Source organism: Echiichthys vipera (genome assembly GCF_963691815.1).
Source record: "Echiichthys vipera genome assembly, chromosome: X".
Lineage (NCBI taxonomy): Eukaryota > Metazoa > Chordata > Actinopteri > Perciformes > Trachinidae > Echiichthys > Echiichthys vipera.
The window spans coordinates 44970533-44990187 of NC_139825.1; the positions used below are offsets into that span (position 1 = coordinate 44970533).

The 19655-nt window shown below is 42.1% G+C and overlaps 1 protein-coding gene across 1 annotated transcript; it reads left to right on the forward strand.

Annotated features, from left to right (window-relative positions):
• The first annotated feature begins 1501 nt into the window (after positions 1-1501).
• chmp4ba (charged multivesicular body protein 4Ba) lies at positions 1502-17968 on the forward strand. Its single transcript, XM_083939880.1, has 5 exons — positions 1502-1854; positions 14295-14472; positions 14688-14802; positions 15867-15993; positions 16125-17968. Exons 1-5 carry the CDS (start codon positions 1671-1673, stop codon positions 16187-16189), a joined length of 669 nt encoding a protein of 222 aa, XP_083796006.1. The 5' UTR covers positions 1502-1670; the 3' UTR covers positions 16190-17968.
• Positions 17969-19655: the final 1687 nt, after the last annotated feature.

The following is a 19655-nucleotide window of genomic DNA, read 5'->3' on the forward strand; positions in this document are numbered from 1 at the left end:
TATCCCCCGGCAGACTAGGCCTATAGCAGCATTATTAAGCAGAACAAAATCAGCTTAACAATAACAACACAGCTGAGGGCTCGTAAGCCCTAGCTGTAAGATTTATCAAAGAGGAAAGTTTTAAGTTTACTCTTAAATATGGGGACAGTGGCTGTCTTCTGAATAACACTATATAAAATGTAGCTAATAATAAGAAAATAACATACTACTTTTCGAAAGGAAATATATTTCTAAAAAATAAATCATATATAAGTCATAGAGTGTGGTCTTTGCCTACTCTGTAAAGTGTCCTGAGATAAATTTTGTTATGATTTGGCGCTGTAAATAAAACTGAATTGAACTGAATAAGTCATATTCACATTACTGCAGATATTATTATAGTTACTGGAAGTGTGTCTGTCTCTGTCTTTGTGTCTGTCTTTGTCTCTCTCTGTCCATCTGTCCGTCTTTTCTCTCTCTCTCTCTCTCCTTCTCTTCCTCTCTCCGGTGCAGACAGATGTGCGTCCTCCACAGAGCTGGGTCTGTCTGACGTTCCTGTCTGTTATAGTGAAGGTTTTCAACGCCACCATACTCTACGGGGGAATTGTTGGGTCTCTGTAAATCATAAATAAGTCAAAGAGTGTGGTCTTTACCTACTCTGTAAAGTGTCCTGAGATAACTTTTGTTATGATTTGGCACTGTAAATAAAATTTAATTTAATTGATTTGAATATACACAACACCAAATTTGCAAACCATTTCTTACTTTTACTCCTACCTGGACACACTAAAGTATTGCACCAACTGCAAAGCTGTGAAAACTAAAGCCAATGAATTTGATCCTTAATGATTTATATACATCAATGTTTTATTTTATTTCTTATTTATGCACTACCTTAAGCGATTTTGTCATTGTTACTATTGTTATATTGTTTGAAGATTGAACTGGGGCGGTAGTAGCTCAGTCCATAGGTGACTGGGCGAGGAACCGGAGGGTTGCTGGTTCAAGTCCCTGTGTGGACCATGAACGGAGTGTGGACTGGTGGCTGGAGAGGTGCCAGATCATCTCCTGGGCACTGTCGAGGTGCTGTTGAGCAAGGCACCGAACCCCCAACTGCTCGCGCCGCCGGTCACTGGCAGCCCACTCACTCTAACATCTCTCCATTAATTGCATGTATATAGGTCCTGTCTGTGCATGTGTGTGTATTTTGGGCCTGTGTGTGTGTAAAATGAAAAATAATAGAGTGAAAATTGAATGTAAGCACTATTTTAAGTCTATTTGTGTTAATAATAAGTACCCCCCAAAAAAATAAAATAAATTTTTGAGTTGTATACCTAACTTTGTGTTTTAAAAAAATGGTAATTTCATGTCACAGTGTTTGACTAAAAGAGCAGAAAAGACATTTAAATGTGTCATGAGTGAAATTCCCCCTGAGAGTGTGACGTAGGTCACGCATGAGTCACGTACGAGTGACGTAATGACATCACGGGGCCTTTCTGGAAGAGCGGAAATAGAAGGAAAAACAACAACAGCGGCGGCGGCGGCAGCAGCAGCAGCAGCCCCCGGCTCGGCGACGGTAGTTGACCAGAAGGACATTTAGTTTTAACGGCTTGCCTGCTCGGTACCACCACTTACCGGCTGTTCGTGTACGTTTAACACACGCGTTATTGTTTGTTACATTTAACAACAACATGTCGGTGTTTGGTAAGTTGTTCGGCGGCGGGGGTAAGGGTGGGAAAGCGCCGACACCCCAGGAGGCTATCCAGAAACTCCGAGAGACCGAGGAGATGTTGGCCAAAAAACAGGATTTCCTAGAAAAGAAAATCGACCAGGAGCTCATGACGGCGAAGAAAAACGGCACGAAAAACAAAAGAGGTGAGGAAAAAAGCTCCTGAAGTACCGGGTTTTCAGAGGGATTTAGTTTGGGAGGTAGCCCGCAGGCTAACGACAACCGGGAAGTTGGCAGTTGACAGGCGGATCTACCTGAACACGAGTCCGCCCCAGTGAGACTGTCACACGGTCCTCGGGCTCCATGTTTTACTGCGGCTTTTAAAAGCAGCACAGTGTTAATACTGAAGATTAATGAAGCATTGACTTCTTTTAAATCACTTCTTTAAACCCACTTTTATAGAGTAGCTTTTATTATTTATTTTATCTATCAATTTATTTAGTTATTTGTTTTATCAATTTATAAATCTATTTTATTTGTATATTTTATCAATTTATTTGTTATTGATTTATTTTGTAGCATTTCTTTCTTTCTTTATTTTATTTATCAATTTATTTACTTATTTATTTGTTTTATCAATTTATTTTTTAATCTATTTTTATTTGTATATTTTATCAATTTATTTTTTAATCTATTTTTATTTTTTATATTTTATCAATTTATTCGTCATTCATTTATTTTATTTATTTTGTAGTATTTTTATTTTTTATCTATCAATTTATTTACTTATTTATTTGTTTCATCAATTCATTTTTAATCTATTTTATTTGTATATTTTATCAATTTTTTTAATCTATTTTATTTGTACAAATTATCAATTTATTTTTTAATTTATGTTATTTATTTTGTATATTTTTTATTTATTTATCAATTTATTTAATTTTTGATTTGCTTTATCAATTTATTTTTTAATCAATTTCTATTTGTATATTTTATCAATTTATTCGTCATTAATTTATTTTATTTTATTTATTTTGTAGTTTTTTATTTTTATTTTTTATCTATCAATTTATTTACTTATTTATTTGTTTTATCAATTTAATTTTTTATCTATTTTATTTGTATATTTTATCTTTTTTTGTTTATTTATTTTTATTTTTGTATTTTATCAATTAATTTTTTTATTTATTTTGTCTTATTTATTTTGTAGCATTTCTTTCTTTATTTCAATTATCAATTTATTTACTTGTTTATTTGTTTTATCAATTTTTTTATCTATTTCTATTTGTATATTTTATCAATTTATTCGTCATTAATTTATATTATTTTATTTATTTTGTAGTTTTTTATTTTTATTTTTTATCTATCATTTTATTTACTTATTTATTTGTTTCATCAATTTATTTTTTATCTATTTTATTTGTATATTTTATCATTTTATTTTGTTATCTATTTTATTTGTACAAATTATCAATTTATTTTTTAATTAATGTTATTTATTTTGTATATTTTTTATTTATTTTATTTATCAATTTATCTACTTTTTGATTTGTTTTATCAGTTTATTTTTTAATCTATTTCTATTTGTAAATTTTATCAATTTATTCGTTAGTTATTTATTTTATGTTATATATTTTGTAGCTTTTTTATTTATTTATTTTATCTATCAATTTATTTACTAATTTATTTGTTTTATCAATTTATTTTTAAATCTATTTTTATTTTTATTTTATCAATTTATTTTGTATCTATTTTAATTTGTATATTTTATCAATTCATTTGTTTTATCTTATTTATTTTGTAGCTATTTTTTATTTATTTATTTTACCTATTCATCTTTATTGTCTCTTTACTTATCATCTGTTGTTATTAATTATTTATTGTTTTTACTGTTCATTAAGTGTCCTAGCATTTAGTGTGTGTGTATATATGTCTGATATGTATGTGTGTGAATCTCTGTGCTCTTGTTTTTGCCTTTGCTCTGGCTGTCAAAGCACTTGTAAACTTCTGTTTTTAAAGGTGCTTTATAAACTGAAGTTACTATTATTAATGGCAGAGAAATATATCAAAAAGCAGAGGAGCTGAAACAAATATTAACCTACAAACTTTGCTATATTGTTACATACACTTTATCATTTGTTACCTTAAGTTAAACTTATTATTTCCAACACTGTGGCAAGTTCATTGAATTAATACAACCAGCCACATTAAACACAAGTTTCCTTAGAAGAAAAAAGGTCTGGTGCTCAGAAGTTCGAACATATAATGAAGCGAACACAAACATTAAAAATAGGAAGTATAGTTGAGCTTGTTGTCAAGAAGAGTGCCTCGGACTTTTCTGTTTAAAGGGGAAAAACTCTGCGACACATCTACGGTAAAGTAATATAACCTTGCATGTATCATATGTTTGCATTTTATATTATTTTTCTAATAAATTCACTCTATAAAAATGACGCCAGGACAGGTGGCATATCTTCTAACTAGTAAAATACCAGAGGGCGAGGCCAGGCACACGAGTTTGTGACTGATCATTATCAACGACAGACTTTGATCAGGGAATACAGAAACACGCTTTGATTTTGTCACTGTAATAATGTCGTTAAGGCCGGTTGTTGGTGTGCTCATTCACAGAACTATCTACAAGATGATTTAGTTTAAGGCCGATCAGATGCGTCACAAAAATGTGACCTCTAATGTGATTACTTCTACCAACTCTTGAAAGTTATATAATAAATAATCTGCTTCTCCATCTCAATAAATGAGAGGAAAACAGGAGACTCCAGCCCCTCATAACCAGGATAATAACTATGGATGGATGGACGGTGAGCACAGGAAAACAAAACAAAAAAACGTTTTATCTTTTTTAATATTAACATCATTAATGATCATTAGGTAATGAGTCCTTACCCGAAGTGAAGGAGTTCAAGTACCTCGGGATCATGTTCCCGAGTGAGGGGACGATGGAGCGTGAGTTTGGCCGGAGAATCGGAGCAGCGGGGGCGGTGTTGCAGTCGCTCTACCGCACTGTTGTGACGAAAAGAGAGCTGAGCCAAAAGGCAAAGCTCTGGATCTACCGGTCAATCTTCGTTCCTACCCTCACCTGTGGTCATGAAAGCTGGGTCATGACCGAAAGAACGAGGTCGCGGGTACAAGCGGCCGAAATGTGTTTTCTCAGGAGGGGGGCTGGAGTCTCCCTTAGAGAGAGGGGGAGAAGTTCAGCATCCGTGAGGAACTCGGAGTAGAGCCGCTGCTCCTTTGCGTTGAAAGGAGCCAGTTGAGGTGGTTCAGGATCATCTAGTAAGGATGAACCCTGGGCGCCTCCCTAGGGAGGTGTTCCAGGCACGTCCGGCTGGGAGGAGGCCACGGGGAAGACCCAGGACCAGGTGGAGAGATTAGATCTCCACACTGGCCTGGGAACGCCTCAGGATCCCCCAGTTAGAGCTGTTTAATGTGGCCCAGGAAAGGGAAGTTTGGGGTCCCCTGCTAAAGCTGCTGCCCCCGCGACCCGACCCCGGATAAGAGGCTGAAGATGAGATGAATATTAACATCAACATCTCTGCTAAATGAGGCAGCTTGCAGGTTGTTCAGGTTAAATGAGGTGACGCATTCAGACTCAGAATATCCCGAAGAAGAGTCGACAAGATAGTTGACTGTGATCGTACCTTCAGTCAGGAATGGTCAACCATCGCAGATAGTTTACATTGATTGAAATTGTTAGTCAATACGTGCGTTTCAACTATGGTCGACTACCCGCAACGAGGTGGGTCCATTTCGCCAAAAACTCCCCTAATTTGCATGTGAGTCGCTCAGGAGGCCGTTTGACAGAGTAGAAATTGCATCTAGTGAGAAATATCCGTGAGGAAACGGCCCCAAAATAAAGAACTAACGATCTTGGGAAACTATGTATGAATCTTTTCGCAATTCAGGGTCTATACAGCTTTTTAAGAGTAAAATGCAAGGATTTTCAAGGTACCCATACCACAATTTTCCAGATGTAACACTTTAGAAGTTTTATTACAAATACAATTTATTAATCTATACCCACAGCAATCAATTGTTTATATTACGAGCTGTTTGTATTTAGGTTTACATGAGTAACTGTGTAGATGAAACACAGGATTATGTTAGAAATTAAGCATTTTCCAAGCTTTCAAGACTTTGAAAAACCCTGTAAAAATCAAACTTATGTTACATAAATAAAGTTTACTTTTACCAGCTTTTGTGAGACCCCTGCTGCCATCTAGTGTCCAAAACCTTACAGCTTGAACAATTACTTTAATTAAAGGTTACAGAGTCGGATATAAAGTGCCTTTTTCACATCCACGTCGACTACCCTCAATGAGGCGAGTCCACCTCGCCAAAAACGCCCCTAATTTGCATGTGAGTCGCTCAGGAGGCCGTTTGACAGAGTAGACAATGGCCCCGTCAGAGAGCAGGGCCTCTTTTGTCCCCTGAGATTTACCCGATTGCTGATTGGACGTAGCTCTCAGTGAGATGTGACGTGTGGCAGTACAGACACCACAACAACACAGTGAAGTAGAGTAGACACTTTTATCTAGAAGAACGCAGCACAGAAAATGATCTGTGCACGCACATCTTTCGCAGGCTTGCGGCCGGGTTGGATTCTGACCTGTGGTCCTTTGTATCACTGATCAGCTGATCACCGGTCGAACGAAAACACATCAGAGTGATACATCACCTTCTGAGTCTCGTAAATCCCTCTCGGGCCTTTTTTTGTAATGGCTACATGGCAAGTTAACGGCCATTTGAGAGGGCGTGCCTTGCAACTTTCCAAGCGGCCACTCCATAAGGCTAGTGAAAACACGATTAATGCATTTGCCGCATGCCGTTATCAGCTAGTTTCCTGGTTGTTAAACATTATAAGTATATGCTTGCATACACGTTTTACTATATACTGTATTGTACCGGTGGTACTGAAGCAGAGCAACCATAGCATGCTACTTGTTATGCAAGTATTAGTCAATTTCCTCAAGCATGCAAGAAGACATTTTACGTGCCCAACAAAGATCAGACACACTGTTTTTCCTGGTCCAGTTCTGGAGAAGGTTTTATTTCAGTTTTCTAAGGACGCACCAGCTGCTTCACCCAGAGCTGAAGATTGTGTAGCTTGACGATCATTTACAACAAAAAAAAATTAAAAGTTGTTTTGAAAAACATGTATGAAAACACAGGCTTACAACTTTTAACCACCAGCTGGCTTGTGTTTGTGATGTTTTATGTATATATTTTATGTTCGTTCATAGTCCAACAAAATTGCATCATACTGCTCAATACCATGGTATTCAGCAATAATGTTGTGATAACACAATGTACTGTGATGTTTTTGCTCGCACTAATTATATGTAGAAAAAATTAGACGTATCACCCTTCATTACATAAAGCCAGATTGCCAACTGTGGTTGCTAGGAGATCTGTAATGCAACCACAAATCCTCTGGGGAGACGGCACAACACAAACACTCAGGGGGCACTCACTCACTCGCTTTAGTAGCATAACTTCTGCAGACCTGCTTGAAGACAGTGGATGCACTCACACTGTCCATCCGCACCGCGCCCCGGGCTTTAGGGTCCTTGTCCTCCCCTTTCAGGCCCGTTTGTACTCACACTACCTGGGCCTCGCGCAAATGCTTCTTGCTGTCCATACGTCATCACGTCGTAACGCATCACACGCATTGATTGAAGTCATGGCGATGCGTCTCTTTGTTTCCAAATCTTTCCTTAGACCTCAGAGTTTTTGTGCGTCTTGTCAACTGTTCATCACACCAACGTGAACCTTTCGGCGCCATTGTTTTAAATGTCCGCGCATGGTCCCTCCTTTTTTCTATGTCTAAACAGGCGCACAGGAAATTACCTCAGAACCGCCGTAGGCCTCGTGCTCGTACACTTGCGCACGCTCGTGCTCGTACATGTGCAAGCGTGCTTTACAAAAGCCCACCTCTCCCAAACGGGCTGTGGACGGCAAGACCAGTGTGAGTGCATCTGTACCACTCCGAATTAGACTTTAGCCGTGAAACGTGCTTGGGCACGGTATGGATGGACATTGTGAGTGCGCCCTCAGACACTGTTTGTCTCAGTGTTTGTGTTGCACTGTGAGCTTATATACAGCTGGTTTCCCAACCTTTATTACAAGATACACCAGCCTCCAACACTTTATTTTCAGCATGGTTCGTCTTATCAGTTAGTCCCACTTAAGTCAAGAGTGTATAACAATTCACACAATCTCCATAAATTCCTCAAAGCAAACATACCAAACTTACAATGATAACAGCAGCTCTCTCCGGTTTGACTGCAAATGTTTACACATTTTACGACTATACTTTCCAGCCTTCTTGCTGTTTAATGCCCTTTGTCCCTTATTGTGGGAGGGACACACAGACCTACAGGCGGACAAACCGAAAACCTAAAGCCTCCAGGCATTATAGCGGCTGTTGGCAGCGTAGAGGCATTATGTTTTTGGGTTGTCCCTCTGACTGTCCGTCCCATTTTTGTGAACGCGATATCTCAGAAACACCTTGAGAGAATGCTTTCATATTTGGTACATAACTCCAGAATACCCATGCTAAATAGACACTTCACACAAATGTCTATTGATGAAAATGCAGAAGTGATGACTTTTTATATCCAACAGGGGAACTTCACTGTGACACTGTAATGTTCAAACGCTTTCTGTCCCTCATTCAACGCAATAACTAAGGGCGCACTCGCACTGTCCTTCCACAGACCGCCTGAGAGAGGTGGGCTTTTGTAGAGCACGTTTGCACATGTATAAGCACGATGCCTACGGCGGTTCTGACGTCATTTATGTGCGCCTGTTCGGACATAGAAAAAAGAAGGAGGGACCATGCGCGGACATTTAAAACAATGGCGGCGAAAAGGTTCGCGTGGGTGTGATGCGGAGGTGGCGTGTTTACTGCAGATTTGGTCGATGAAAATATTCAAAAACAGTCGACAAGACGCACAAAAACTCCGAGGTCTATGGAAAGATTTGGAAACAAAGTGACGCATCGCGATGACGTCAATCAATGCGTGTGACGTGTTACGGCGTGACGACGTATGGACAGCGATAAGCATTTGCGCGAGGCCCAGGCAGTGTGAGTACAAACGGGCCTGGGGCGCGGGGGGAGAGGGAGGGGGGACAAGTACCCTAAAGCCCGGGGCGCGGTGCGGAAGGACAGTGTGAGTGCGCCCTAAGGAACAGACGGGCAACCACATGGTCGGATACTGTATTGGTGACACAAATATTGAAACTGTAGTGGTTTTTTAGATCTGTCATGTTGAAGACAGATGTCCGTCGACGTTCCTGTCTGTTATAGTGAAGGTTTTCAATGCCACCGTACTCTACGGGGGAATTGTTGGGTCTCTGTAAATCATAAATAAGTCATAGAGTGTGGTCTTTACCTACTCTGTAAAGTGTCCTGAGATAACTTTTGTTATGATTTGACACTATAAATAAAACTGAACTGAACTGAAGATGTGGGGCAAGCATCCACGTGTACACATAACATTATAATATTTATTTAATTCCCTCAAAGTATTCACAACATATAGTATGTAAGTCAGGACAGACGTGGATCTAAACTGCAACTCGACTGGTTGGCAGAGAAATACAACTGCAAGTTAGTAATTCTAGTCTGTAGGTAGAATGACCCCACAATAGCCCGTTAATCATTCATTTCTCCAGCTCGGGCAGTAGAGGTCATGGAAGCGACAATGTGACAGACCACACAGCCTGCACATGTAGATCAGACTTCACGCAAAGAGCAGGACAACAGGCAAAAACAGAGACTAACAAAAAGGTCAAAGTGATGTGAAATTCAAGAAGGCGGTCTCAATGCAGCTCTGCAACAAAGATAATCTAATTGTGATCTGTCTGATATTTGGTAATGATGTTATCGGTCCAGGAATAGGGCCAGGTGCTGATATAATCTGATTAGTGTGTTTGTGTGTTTGTGTCCCAGTTATGTATTCAAACCACCATTTCCACCATATTCTGTGCTCTGACAGATCATAATTTTCTAATCTTTTGAGACCTTTGGCTTCCTTTTCTTTAAATGAAGGAAAAATGTTTCTCAAATACATTTACTAACAAGATCTGGAGTCTACAGTCATGTTAGGGCGCACTCACACTGTCCATCCGTACCGTCCCCAGGCAGGTTTCACGGGTAAAGTCTAGTCGTTTAACCAGTGTGAGTACAACCGTTCCTTGCCTGGTCCGCTTGTCGGCCACGGCCCGTTTAGGAGAGGTGGGCTTCTGTAAAGCACGTTTGCACATGTACGAGCACGAGCGTGCGCACGTGTACGAACACGAGGCCTACGGCGGTTCTGATGTCATTTTCTGTGCGCCTGTTGGGACATAGAAAATAGAAGGAGGGACCATGCGCAGACATTTAAAACAATGGCGGCGAAAGGTTCACGTTGGTGTGATGCGGAGGTGGAGTGTTTACTGCAGATTTGGTCGATGAAAAGATTCAATAACAGTCGACAAGACGCACAAAAACTCTGAGGTCTATGGAAAGATTTGTAAACAAAGCCACGCATCGCGATGACGTCATCAATGCATGTGACGTGTTTCGGCGTGATGACGTATAGGCAGCAAGAAGCATTCTCCGAGGCCCAGGTAGTGTGAGTACAAACGGGCCTGGCGGGGGGGACAAGTACCCTAAAACACGGGGCATGGGACGGACGGACAGTGAGTGCGCCCTAAGTGGCTCTGTGAGGCTTTACTGAGGCACTGGAGTTCTTTTAGCTACATGCTAACAACATCATGCTAACATGCTGGTGTAAAACAGGTATAATGTTCACCACCTTAGTTTAGTGTGTTAGCATGCTAATATTTCCTGATAGCCTTAATAGATATATACACGCAGATGCAGCATCCGGGCTTGTGAGATGCGTCTCAGTCGCCACCATCATGGTTCGGTGATCAGACCCTTTTTGACCTTAGACTGTATGTAAAGACGTTTTGCTTCTTTTGGATATTCTTATGAAAGAAATACCTAAACTAAGCAACATGGAATGACATTTCATGGATAAGACGTTTTGTACTTTTAATATTTTACTGTCAAGGTGTTGAATTTGAGGTAGGTCCTTTAAGAAGGATCTTTAAATCAAACATAACGTTAAGTGACTGTCCTAATACTAATTTAACACTGGAGTATGTTGGGTATTTAGTAATGAGGGGTATCTCAGTTTGTCAGTTTGTTCATCAGAAATAATTCTCTATAGCTCTATATCTACTTTCCCCATTCATGACAACTGTCCTGGGATAGATTATACTGCGTATAGAAACTGCATCTCTAAATCTGAGGCGATGGCTCTTAGCACGAAACCGGTGGATTGCTTAAGTACCTCGGGATCATGTTCACGAGTGAGGGGACGATGGAGCGTGAGTTTGGCCGGAGAATCGGAGAGGGGGGGGGGCGGTGCTGCAGTCGCTCTACCGCAACGTTGTGACGAAAAGAGAGCTGAGGAAGACAAAGCTCTCGATCTACCGGTCAATCTTCGTTCCTACCCTCACCTGTGGTCATGAAAGCTGGGTCAGGACCGAAAGAACGAGATCGCGGGTACAAGCGGCTGAAATGTGTTTTCGTCAGGAGGGGGGCTGGAGTCTCCCTTAGAGAGAGGGGGAGAAGTTCAGCATCCGTAAGGAACTCGGAGTAGAGCTGCTGCTCCTTTGCGTTGAAAGGAGCCAGTTGAGGTGGTTCAGGATCATCTGGTAAGGATGAACCCTGGGCGCCACCCTAGGGAGGTGTTCCAGGCACGTCCAGCTGGGAGGAGGCCTCGGGGAAGACCCAGGACCAGGTGGAGAGATTATATCTCCACACTGGCCTGTGAACGCCTCAGGATCCCCCAGTTAGAGCTGGTTAATGTGGCCCAGGAAAGGGAAGTTTGGGGTCCCCTGCTAAAGCTGCTGCCCCCGAGACCCGACCCCGGATAAGAGGCTAAAGATGAGATGAGATGAGATCTTTGTGTCAGAAAACATAAAATATGCACTTTTGACTGTTGCTTTGTCTGTGTGAAGTGTCTGAATCTGATTACTGCTGAAGCGTTTCAGTTACCTGTAGCTGCTCAAGAGGCTGACAGCAAGTAGACCATATACCATGACACATACTTATCTTTTGTTCACATATGTGACTCAGCTGGTTTGTGTTATTGACTCTCTCGATGAGGTGTTTTCCCACCTTGGCACTAAAAAAAAAGTATTCCCTGTGTTTTGGTTTAGGTCATTGTTCACAGAGAGAAACTGAAATGTAGTATATTGAGTATATGTAGAATCAATGAAAGCAGTTAGTGAATTGATTAATCAGTAAATTTGACATTTTGACTAATGATTATTTTAGTTATGAGTCATCAATTAACAGTTTTAGTCGATTACATGTCAGAATATTATACATGTGCAGGGAAAGGAGCCAATAGTAATTCCCCAGAGCCCAAGTTAATGTCTTTTCCTGTTTGACCAACAGTCTAAAACCAAAAATATGTTCAGTTTATTATCGTCAAATCAAAAAAAATGAGAAGCTGGGACCACTGCATGTTTGGCATTTTACCTCATAAATGGCTTAAACAAGAAATATGTCGTCACAATAGTTGTCTGACTATCAACAAATTAATACCTACTACTACGACTTTAGGGTACTTGTCCCCCCCCCCCCCCCCCGCGCCCCAGCCCCGTTTGTACTCACACTACCTGGGCCTCGCACAAATGCTTCTTTCTGTCCATACGTCATCACGCCGTAACACGTCACACGCATTGATTGATGTCATAGCGATGCGTCGCTTTGTTTCCAGATCTTTCCGTAGACCTCAGAGTTTTTGTGCGTCTTGTCGACTGCTTTTGAATCTTTTCATCGACCAAATCTGCAGTAAACACTCCACCTCCGCATCACACCAACGTGAACCTTTCACCGCCATTGTTGTTGTTGTTAAATGTCTGCGCATGGTCCGTCCTTCTTTTTTCTATGTCCGAACAGGCGCATATAAATTACGTCAGAACCACCGTAGGCCTCGTGCTCGTGCTCGTACACGTGCGCATGCTCGTGCTCGTACATGTGCAAACGCGCTCTACAAAAGCCCACCCCTCTCAGACGGGCCGTGGACGGCCAGCTGGCCGCAGTTATGCGCGGAGCAGTTGCACTCACACTGGTCAAACGCACTAGACTTGACCCGAAAAACCTGTTTTGGCCCGGTGCGGAAGGACAGTGTGAGTGCGCCCTAACTGTGTCAGCATTAAAGCTACAAATGTCACATTTTAATCATTGGTCAAAACCAGTCAGAGGTATTTTTCCAGTGGCATCAATCCAATGGTTTCTCTCATGTTTTCCAGATATTACAATCCCTTATTATTACATTATTTATTCATTATTTAGGTGAGAGGGGACGTCTTCGAGCTTGATGAAATTCAGACCTTGTTAAAGAGAAAACAGTGAGGTTACAAACAAAGCATATTGTATATTGTGTCTGCAGGCAAAGATTTGGCTCCGACAGGATTTTATGAGATTAATAATCTTGCTCCATTAGGAGGAACAACATTTCACCGCAGCACAGCTCTTCCTGCTCCTAATGTGTCCTCAAAGACCCACACTGCACAGAGTTTCATGTAGCTTTGTCACAGTTCCAACATCCACTGGAGCAGTTATCAGACACACTGGGCGCACTCACACTGTCCATCTGTACCGTGCCCAAGCACTTTTCACAGCTAAAGTCTAATTCGTTTGACCAGTGTGAGTGAAACCGTACCACGCCTAGGCACGGGCACGGCCTGTTTGGGAGAGGTGAGCTTTTGTAAAGCACTTTTGCACATGTACGAGCACGAGCGTGTGCATGTGTAGGAGCATGAGGCCAGCGGCGGTTCTGACGATATTTTGTGTGCGCCTGTTCAGACATACAGGGTGTTGATTTTAGCAGAGAGCTGTGGTGGTGCTGAAGGTGTCTTTGCGTAGTACTTGTGTAAGCGATAAAGTAAATAAAAGTAAAGTATAGCCCCTATAGCCTCCCCAAACCCGGGCCACTGCTGGGGTGCCTCGCCATCTAAAATGGCCCCGCCCCTGCGCCTGTCCACATACGGCACTGCTCCATAGAGAGCGAGATAAGAAGCGTTGTGCTGACCGTCACTCGCTCATCTCACAGAACAGATACATGTCACATTTTATTTATCGACTCACACCCGAGTTTTCTCCGACTGTTTATGTGTTTTAAACATATGAACCGTGTCTACACTGACTGATCAGATCAGTCTGTGTCACCTGCTGCCTCACTCTCTGCGCTGGGCGGAGAAAGAAAGTGAATGAAACAGTTAAACACCGTGGATTTCTCCCTATAGAGCCAACATGAGAACTATTTTTTTTGCTGTCACTGGGCTCGGGAGCACCGTTATTATAACTTGTAGCCTGAATTTGCGGGAGCTCACATGTTACGTGTTTGTGTTACAGTGCAGACGGCACTATCTTCTTGCACTGCTTACATATTGTTCCTGTCTTATCTGTCACTCTGTTGCTGTTTAGCCTCTTACATATTGATATGTCGAGACATCTGGAGCCCTGAGCAGCACTGAGAATCTACAGCCACTTCAATAAGGAGTAGCACCTATCTCCTGATTGAACTTTGTCTCACTCTTTCTATCTCTTCAGCTGCTCTACAGGCCTTGAAAAGGAAAAAGCGGTACGAGAAGCAGCTCACACAGATCGACGGGACGTTGTCTACCATTGAGTTCCAGAGGGAGGCGCTAGAGAACGCCAACACTAACACAGAAGTGCTCAAGAACATGGGCTACGCCGCCAAGGCAATGAAGGCTGCACATGAAAACATGTAAGATATTTAGAAACAGATGAGATTTTAAATTCATTGTTGAGGTTTTTGTGAGTAGTTGTTTTAAGTAATATTACTGTATGCAGTATATCTTTTTGTGTCTCATCCCTTTTATTACCGCTTAAATGGCATGTGGCATCATCACTGCTTCATATTGAGACATGTTTGTGTTCATGCATGCATTTTCATTTCCTCTTTGTCCTCCTGTTTCACAGGGACATTGACAAAGTAGACGATCTAATGGCAGACATCACAGAACAACAGGAAGTGGCTCAAGAAATCTCAGATGTCATTTCCAGACCAATTGGTTTCGGAGAAGAGTTTGACGAGGTGAGAACATAAACTACAGCTTATTTGACTCACCCAACAACGACGATTGTCTCTAGTATCAATATAAGAAGCTCTGCTTGTACACGTGCGCACGCTAGTGCTTGTACATGTGCAAAAGTACTTTACAAAAGCCCACCTCTCCCAAACGGGCCGTGGATGGCAACTTTTTAGCCATGAAACGTCCTGGGGCACGGTACGGAAGGACAGTGTGAGTGTGACCTTAGGAAGGTCTTTGGTGGGCCTACACCAACCCGATCTCAACACCCATCAGCTATCTGTCTGACGACAGTTTAGCTTCTGGGGGCACGGGCAAATATTTCAGGCTTTCCAGTGCAGCCAGCGAATATCCAGGCCAACTTCAGACGTGAGAAGGGAGTTGAGAGACACTCTCACTCACTCATCTTCAACCGCTTATCCGGGGTCGGGTCGTGGGGGCAGCAGCTTTAGCAGGGGACCCCAAACTTCCCTTTCTCAGGCCACATTAACCAGCTCTAACTGGGGGATCCCAAGGCGTTCCCAGGCAAGCGTGGAGATCTAATCTCTCCACCTGGTCCTGGGTCTTACCCGAGGCCTCCTCCCAGCTGGACGTGCCTGGAACACCTCCTTAGGGAGGCGCCCAGGGGGGATCCTTACTAGATGCCCGAACCACCTCAACTGGCTCCAACCAATTTTGGCTGCTTGTACCCGCGACCTCGTTCTTTCAGTCGTGACCCAGCTTTCATGACCATAGGAGAGGGTAGGAACGAAGATTGACCGGTAGATCGAGAGCTTTGCCTTCCGGTTCAGCTCTCTTTTCGTCACAACCGTTTGGTAAAGTTAGTTGAGAGGCAGCATCTCTAAAAACGGATATTTGCATAATATGTATGCAAATAAATGATCACAAAATTGCTCTCCACACGGAGTGTTAACCTGCATGCAACCAAAGCAAGCTCAAACGCTCAAACGACTGCTTCTGCTGCCCAAATCTTGTGCTGTTGCCTACAGATTCTAGATTCCTATGGGAAATCTCCTTATAGAGGTTTACACAAACCTGATTTCTTAATTTTTTACTTATTTGTGTTCAGGATGAGCTTATGGCTGAGCTGGAGGAGCTTGAACAGGAAGAGTTGGACAAAAATCTTTTGGAAATCGAAGGAACAGAGGACGTTCCTCTACCCAGCGTACCGTCTACATCACTACCATCTAGACCAGGTATTATATGTCACTTTTAAGATTCACACACAAACAACAGAATGCAGCATGCCACCCACATATCACACAAATCTGCACCGTAACATAATTAAATATCATGTGTTTCAATTTTGTTTTTGTTCCTTTTATAGCCAAGAAGAAGGAGGAAGAAGACGAGGACGACATGGCGGAACTCGAGGCCTGGGCGGCTAACTAAGCTAGCTTGCCCTGCTAGCTAGTGCCCCTTCTCCTGTCTGTCTCTATGGTACCAGGCTGCTCCCAGACATCTGGAAGAGAGACAGGGACTCTGGGCTGCTGAGCTGGCTGCCGGCATGCTGCTCCGTCTTAAAGCCTACGTCCCACTATCTAACCATACCCCAACCCTAAAGTATGCACTTGTGCACATATTCACTGACTTAAAATGAAATGAACTACAAAGGCTTTCCTTCTCTGATTAATGTTACAGTAAGAATCTCTTTGCTCCAGCTGTACACTCCTCAGTTTCTAAAGGGCACAGAGTATGGAAAGCAAATGTCGTGCCCTAACAGCCTGTGGTGATGTTTATCAAAGTTCTCTTTTCGCAAGTGCATACTTCTAGGGAAAGGTGTGTGAGGAACAGGACAGGGCTTGTTGAAGTTGTGTATGTGGGGAGAAAAAAAGCAAAACTAGAAAGACAACAACATGATTCAGCCATTTTTCTGCTTCCTGCGTTGTCATCTCTCTGCTCTTCTACAATGATGACGACAACCCTTCATCTACACACAATCTCTGCTAAATCTCAGCAGAAGCAAAACAAGATGAATGATGAACAATGTAGGACTTTCTCATTTAGATATCACTGTCAAACTACATATTGCAGCAGTGGGGACATCTTATAAAATGAGTATACAGGGTTTGATCCCTCTATCCGCCCTATCTTCTTCTGAAGTGTCCACAGGCAACTTCTTGAACACTCGTTAGGCACTCTGGAGCTAATCAGTTAAAACCTAAAATGTCATGTGAGAGGAAAAAAGTATTGCAGAAAGGGCTTTTTGACACGACTGCCTCAAGCATAGAGTTACTTTGAAGAATTTGCTCAAGAAAGCAAGTGTCCGTTAGTGAAAGTTAATTTACCGAAGTGAATAAGACGATGCTAGTTCATTTCATACCTTAGTTCAGTGATGTCCAACCTTCTCGGCCTGCGATCCTTTAAAACAATTTGACGTGGATGTCTTAATATGGCTCCCAGGAGGCACACTACAGCACCGTGGAAGGCCTCTGTACCTCAGTTTACATTGCAATACACCCGACACCTCCTCCTGCTGCTTGCTGTCTGTGGTTCACCAGTGATGCGACCTGAGAAAGCCCTACATTGGTTCAGTTTAAGGATAATGTGTGTGTGTGTGTGTGTGGTGTGTGCTTTTTCCAGCCTTTTGACACAGTGACCTCTTGTGAATATTCAGTCAAATTGAGATGGTGAGTTGGATTTTGTTATTTTATTTTTTCTTAATTCGCTCTCAACTCACCTGTAGTGCAAAACGGATACAGACATAAAGAGATGAACATTAGACATGTGGTTTCCATGTTGGTCTTCCTGATAAAACTTCTGCTCACTGCCCCATTGCTGTAGCTTCTCTCCCTCTAGAGGCACACATGTTCATGCATGGATGGATTGGGGTCGGTCCAGGATCAAACAGACTGTAATTAAACCTAAATCTTTAAATAAATGAATCAAACAAAGTCGTGATTTGTAACTTGTGCTCATTTTTGTAATGCAAAAATCACCTTATTTGTGACCGGTGACGACCCTAGTCCTGATATTTAAAGACAAACTACTGGAGATAAATTTCCATAATGCCAATAGTCGCTATTGTCACTCATGTTCTGTCTGGCTGTACACAAACGCAGTGTGTCTTGTAGCCGGTTCTGCTCAGAGCTGAACAAAGGCGGAGATTTTTCCGCATGGCGGCCATGTTGCTCTTTGACTGGAGTTGTATACAATTTATCTTAATAAAGTTGGGGTTCGCTGAAAGTATCGGCACTGTTGCGTCTGTTGTCTTTCGTGCCTTTCTCAGCCAGCGATGCTCTGGCCCACGTTCAGCATAGTTATCAGTTATTCAAACCTCTTGTCTGTCTCATAATCATAATCCATCTCAAGTACTGTTTATAACAGGGATGTCAGAGGTCAAAAACATCAGAGGGCCAAAAACCCTAATTTGCTACACGCCGAGGGCCGGACTGGTTCAATGTTTATTAAAACATATTAAAATGATGCATATAACCTGTTGAACCAAGACCTAACACAGTGTCTCATCTCATCTCATCTTCAGCCTCTTATCCGGGGTCGGGTTGCGGGGGCAGCAGCTTTAGCAGGGGACCCCAAACTTCCCTTTCCCGGGCCACATTAACCAGCTCTAACTGGGGGATCCTGAGGCGTTCCCAGGCCAGTGTGGAGATATAATCTCTCCACCTGGTCCTGGGTCTTCCCCGAGGCCTCCTCCCAGCTGGACGTGCCTGGAACACCTCCCTAGGGAGGCGCCCAGGGTTCATCCTTACTAGATGATCCTGAACCACCTCAACTGGCTCAATTAAATTAATAATCCAATATTTTTGTACGGTCAGTAATTGGGCTGAAAGTTGACATATGCCCTGAATTCTGAGGAATAATGAAGCCGAGGCGGCCCACTTGCAGCATTGCATTGTGGGTAATGTAGTTTTGGTGCGTGAATAACACCAGCAGGCGGCTGTGGCGTGCGGGCCGGTTCTAATACTAATCAAATATCATCCCGGGGGCCAAGATCATTCATTTGCGGGCCGGATCTGGCCCCCGGGCCTTGACTTTGACACCCATGGTTTATAATATTTTGTGGCACTTGTATCTTGCTTGTGTGTTTCCATTTTTACACTACTTTATACTTCTACTCCAGTACTTGTATTTCACCCCTTTGTTACTTATAAAACACATTTTACCTCATTTTCTTTTACCAATTTAGTTCACATAGCTTGGATAGTGGCAAGCACCAATGCAGCACCAAGTGGTTTGCACCAGCAGTTGCATTACTGACTGCATCCGTAAGTTATAAAACAACTGTATAAACTGTATAAATAATCCAATTTACAAGGGGAAATGTTTTCCCTGTGAGTTAAACATTATTAAATCTGGGGGTAAAAATGTAGTTATCCAGTGTCCCTTGAAAAGTATGTACGGTATTGACTTCCAGCTTCAAACCTGCAAGACTTGGGAGGGGGGGCAGTCCAAGACCAGATGAAACATGCTCTCAAATTAGCTGTAGTGTAGTGTTTCTACCCTGGGGGCTCAGTTTAGCCCCTTCAACTTGAGGCTTTCACTCCCTGTTCTTCTAGGCTCACGATATGGACACAACATTCACAGGAATGGCATCATTGAACATGTGAATAGTACTGTACAGAAGTACTATATATATATATATATATATACTTATATACACTTATCAGTCAAAAGATCAGTATCTCCCTCTGGGAATTTGTCCACTGCATTACTTCGACTGACAGGGTTTAAATGCCCCTTGATTCAGATGTAAAGCTGAATATTTTTTGAAAAACAACTTGAGTAATTACATCCACTGCTTTCCAAAACCCACATCAACTCTCTCAATCAAGTATCAAAGTGTTGAGAATACATGTAGTTATAAAAGGCTGTGTGTGAGGACCTTTACCCTCAGTGA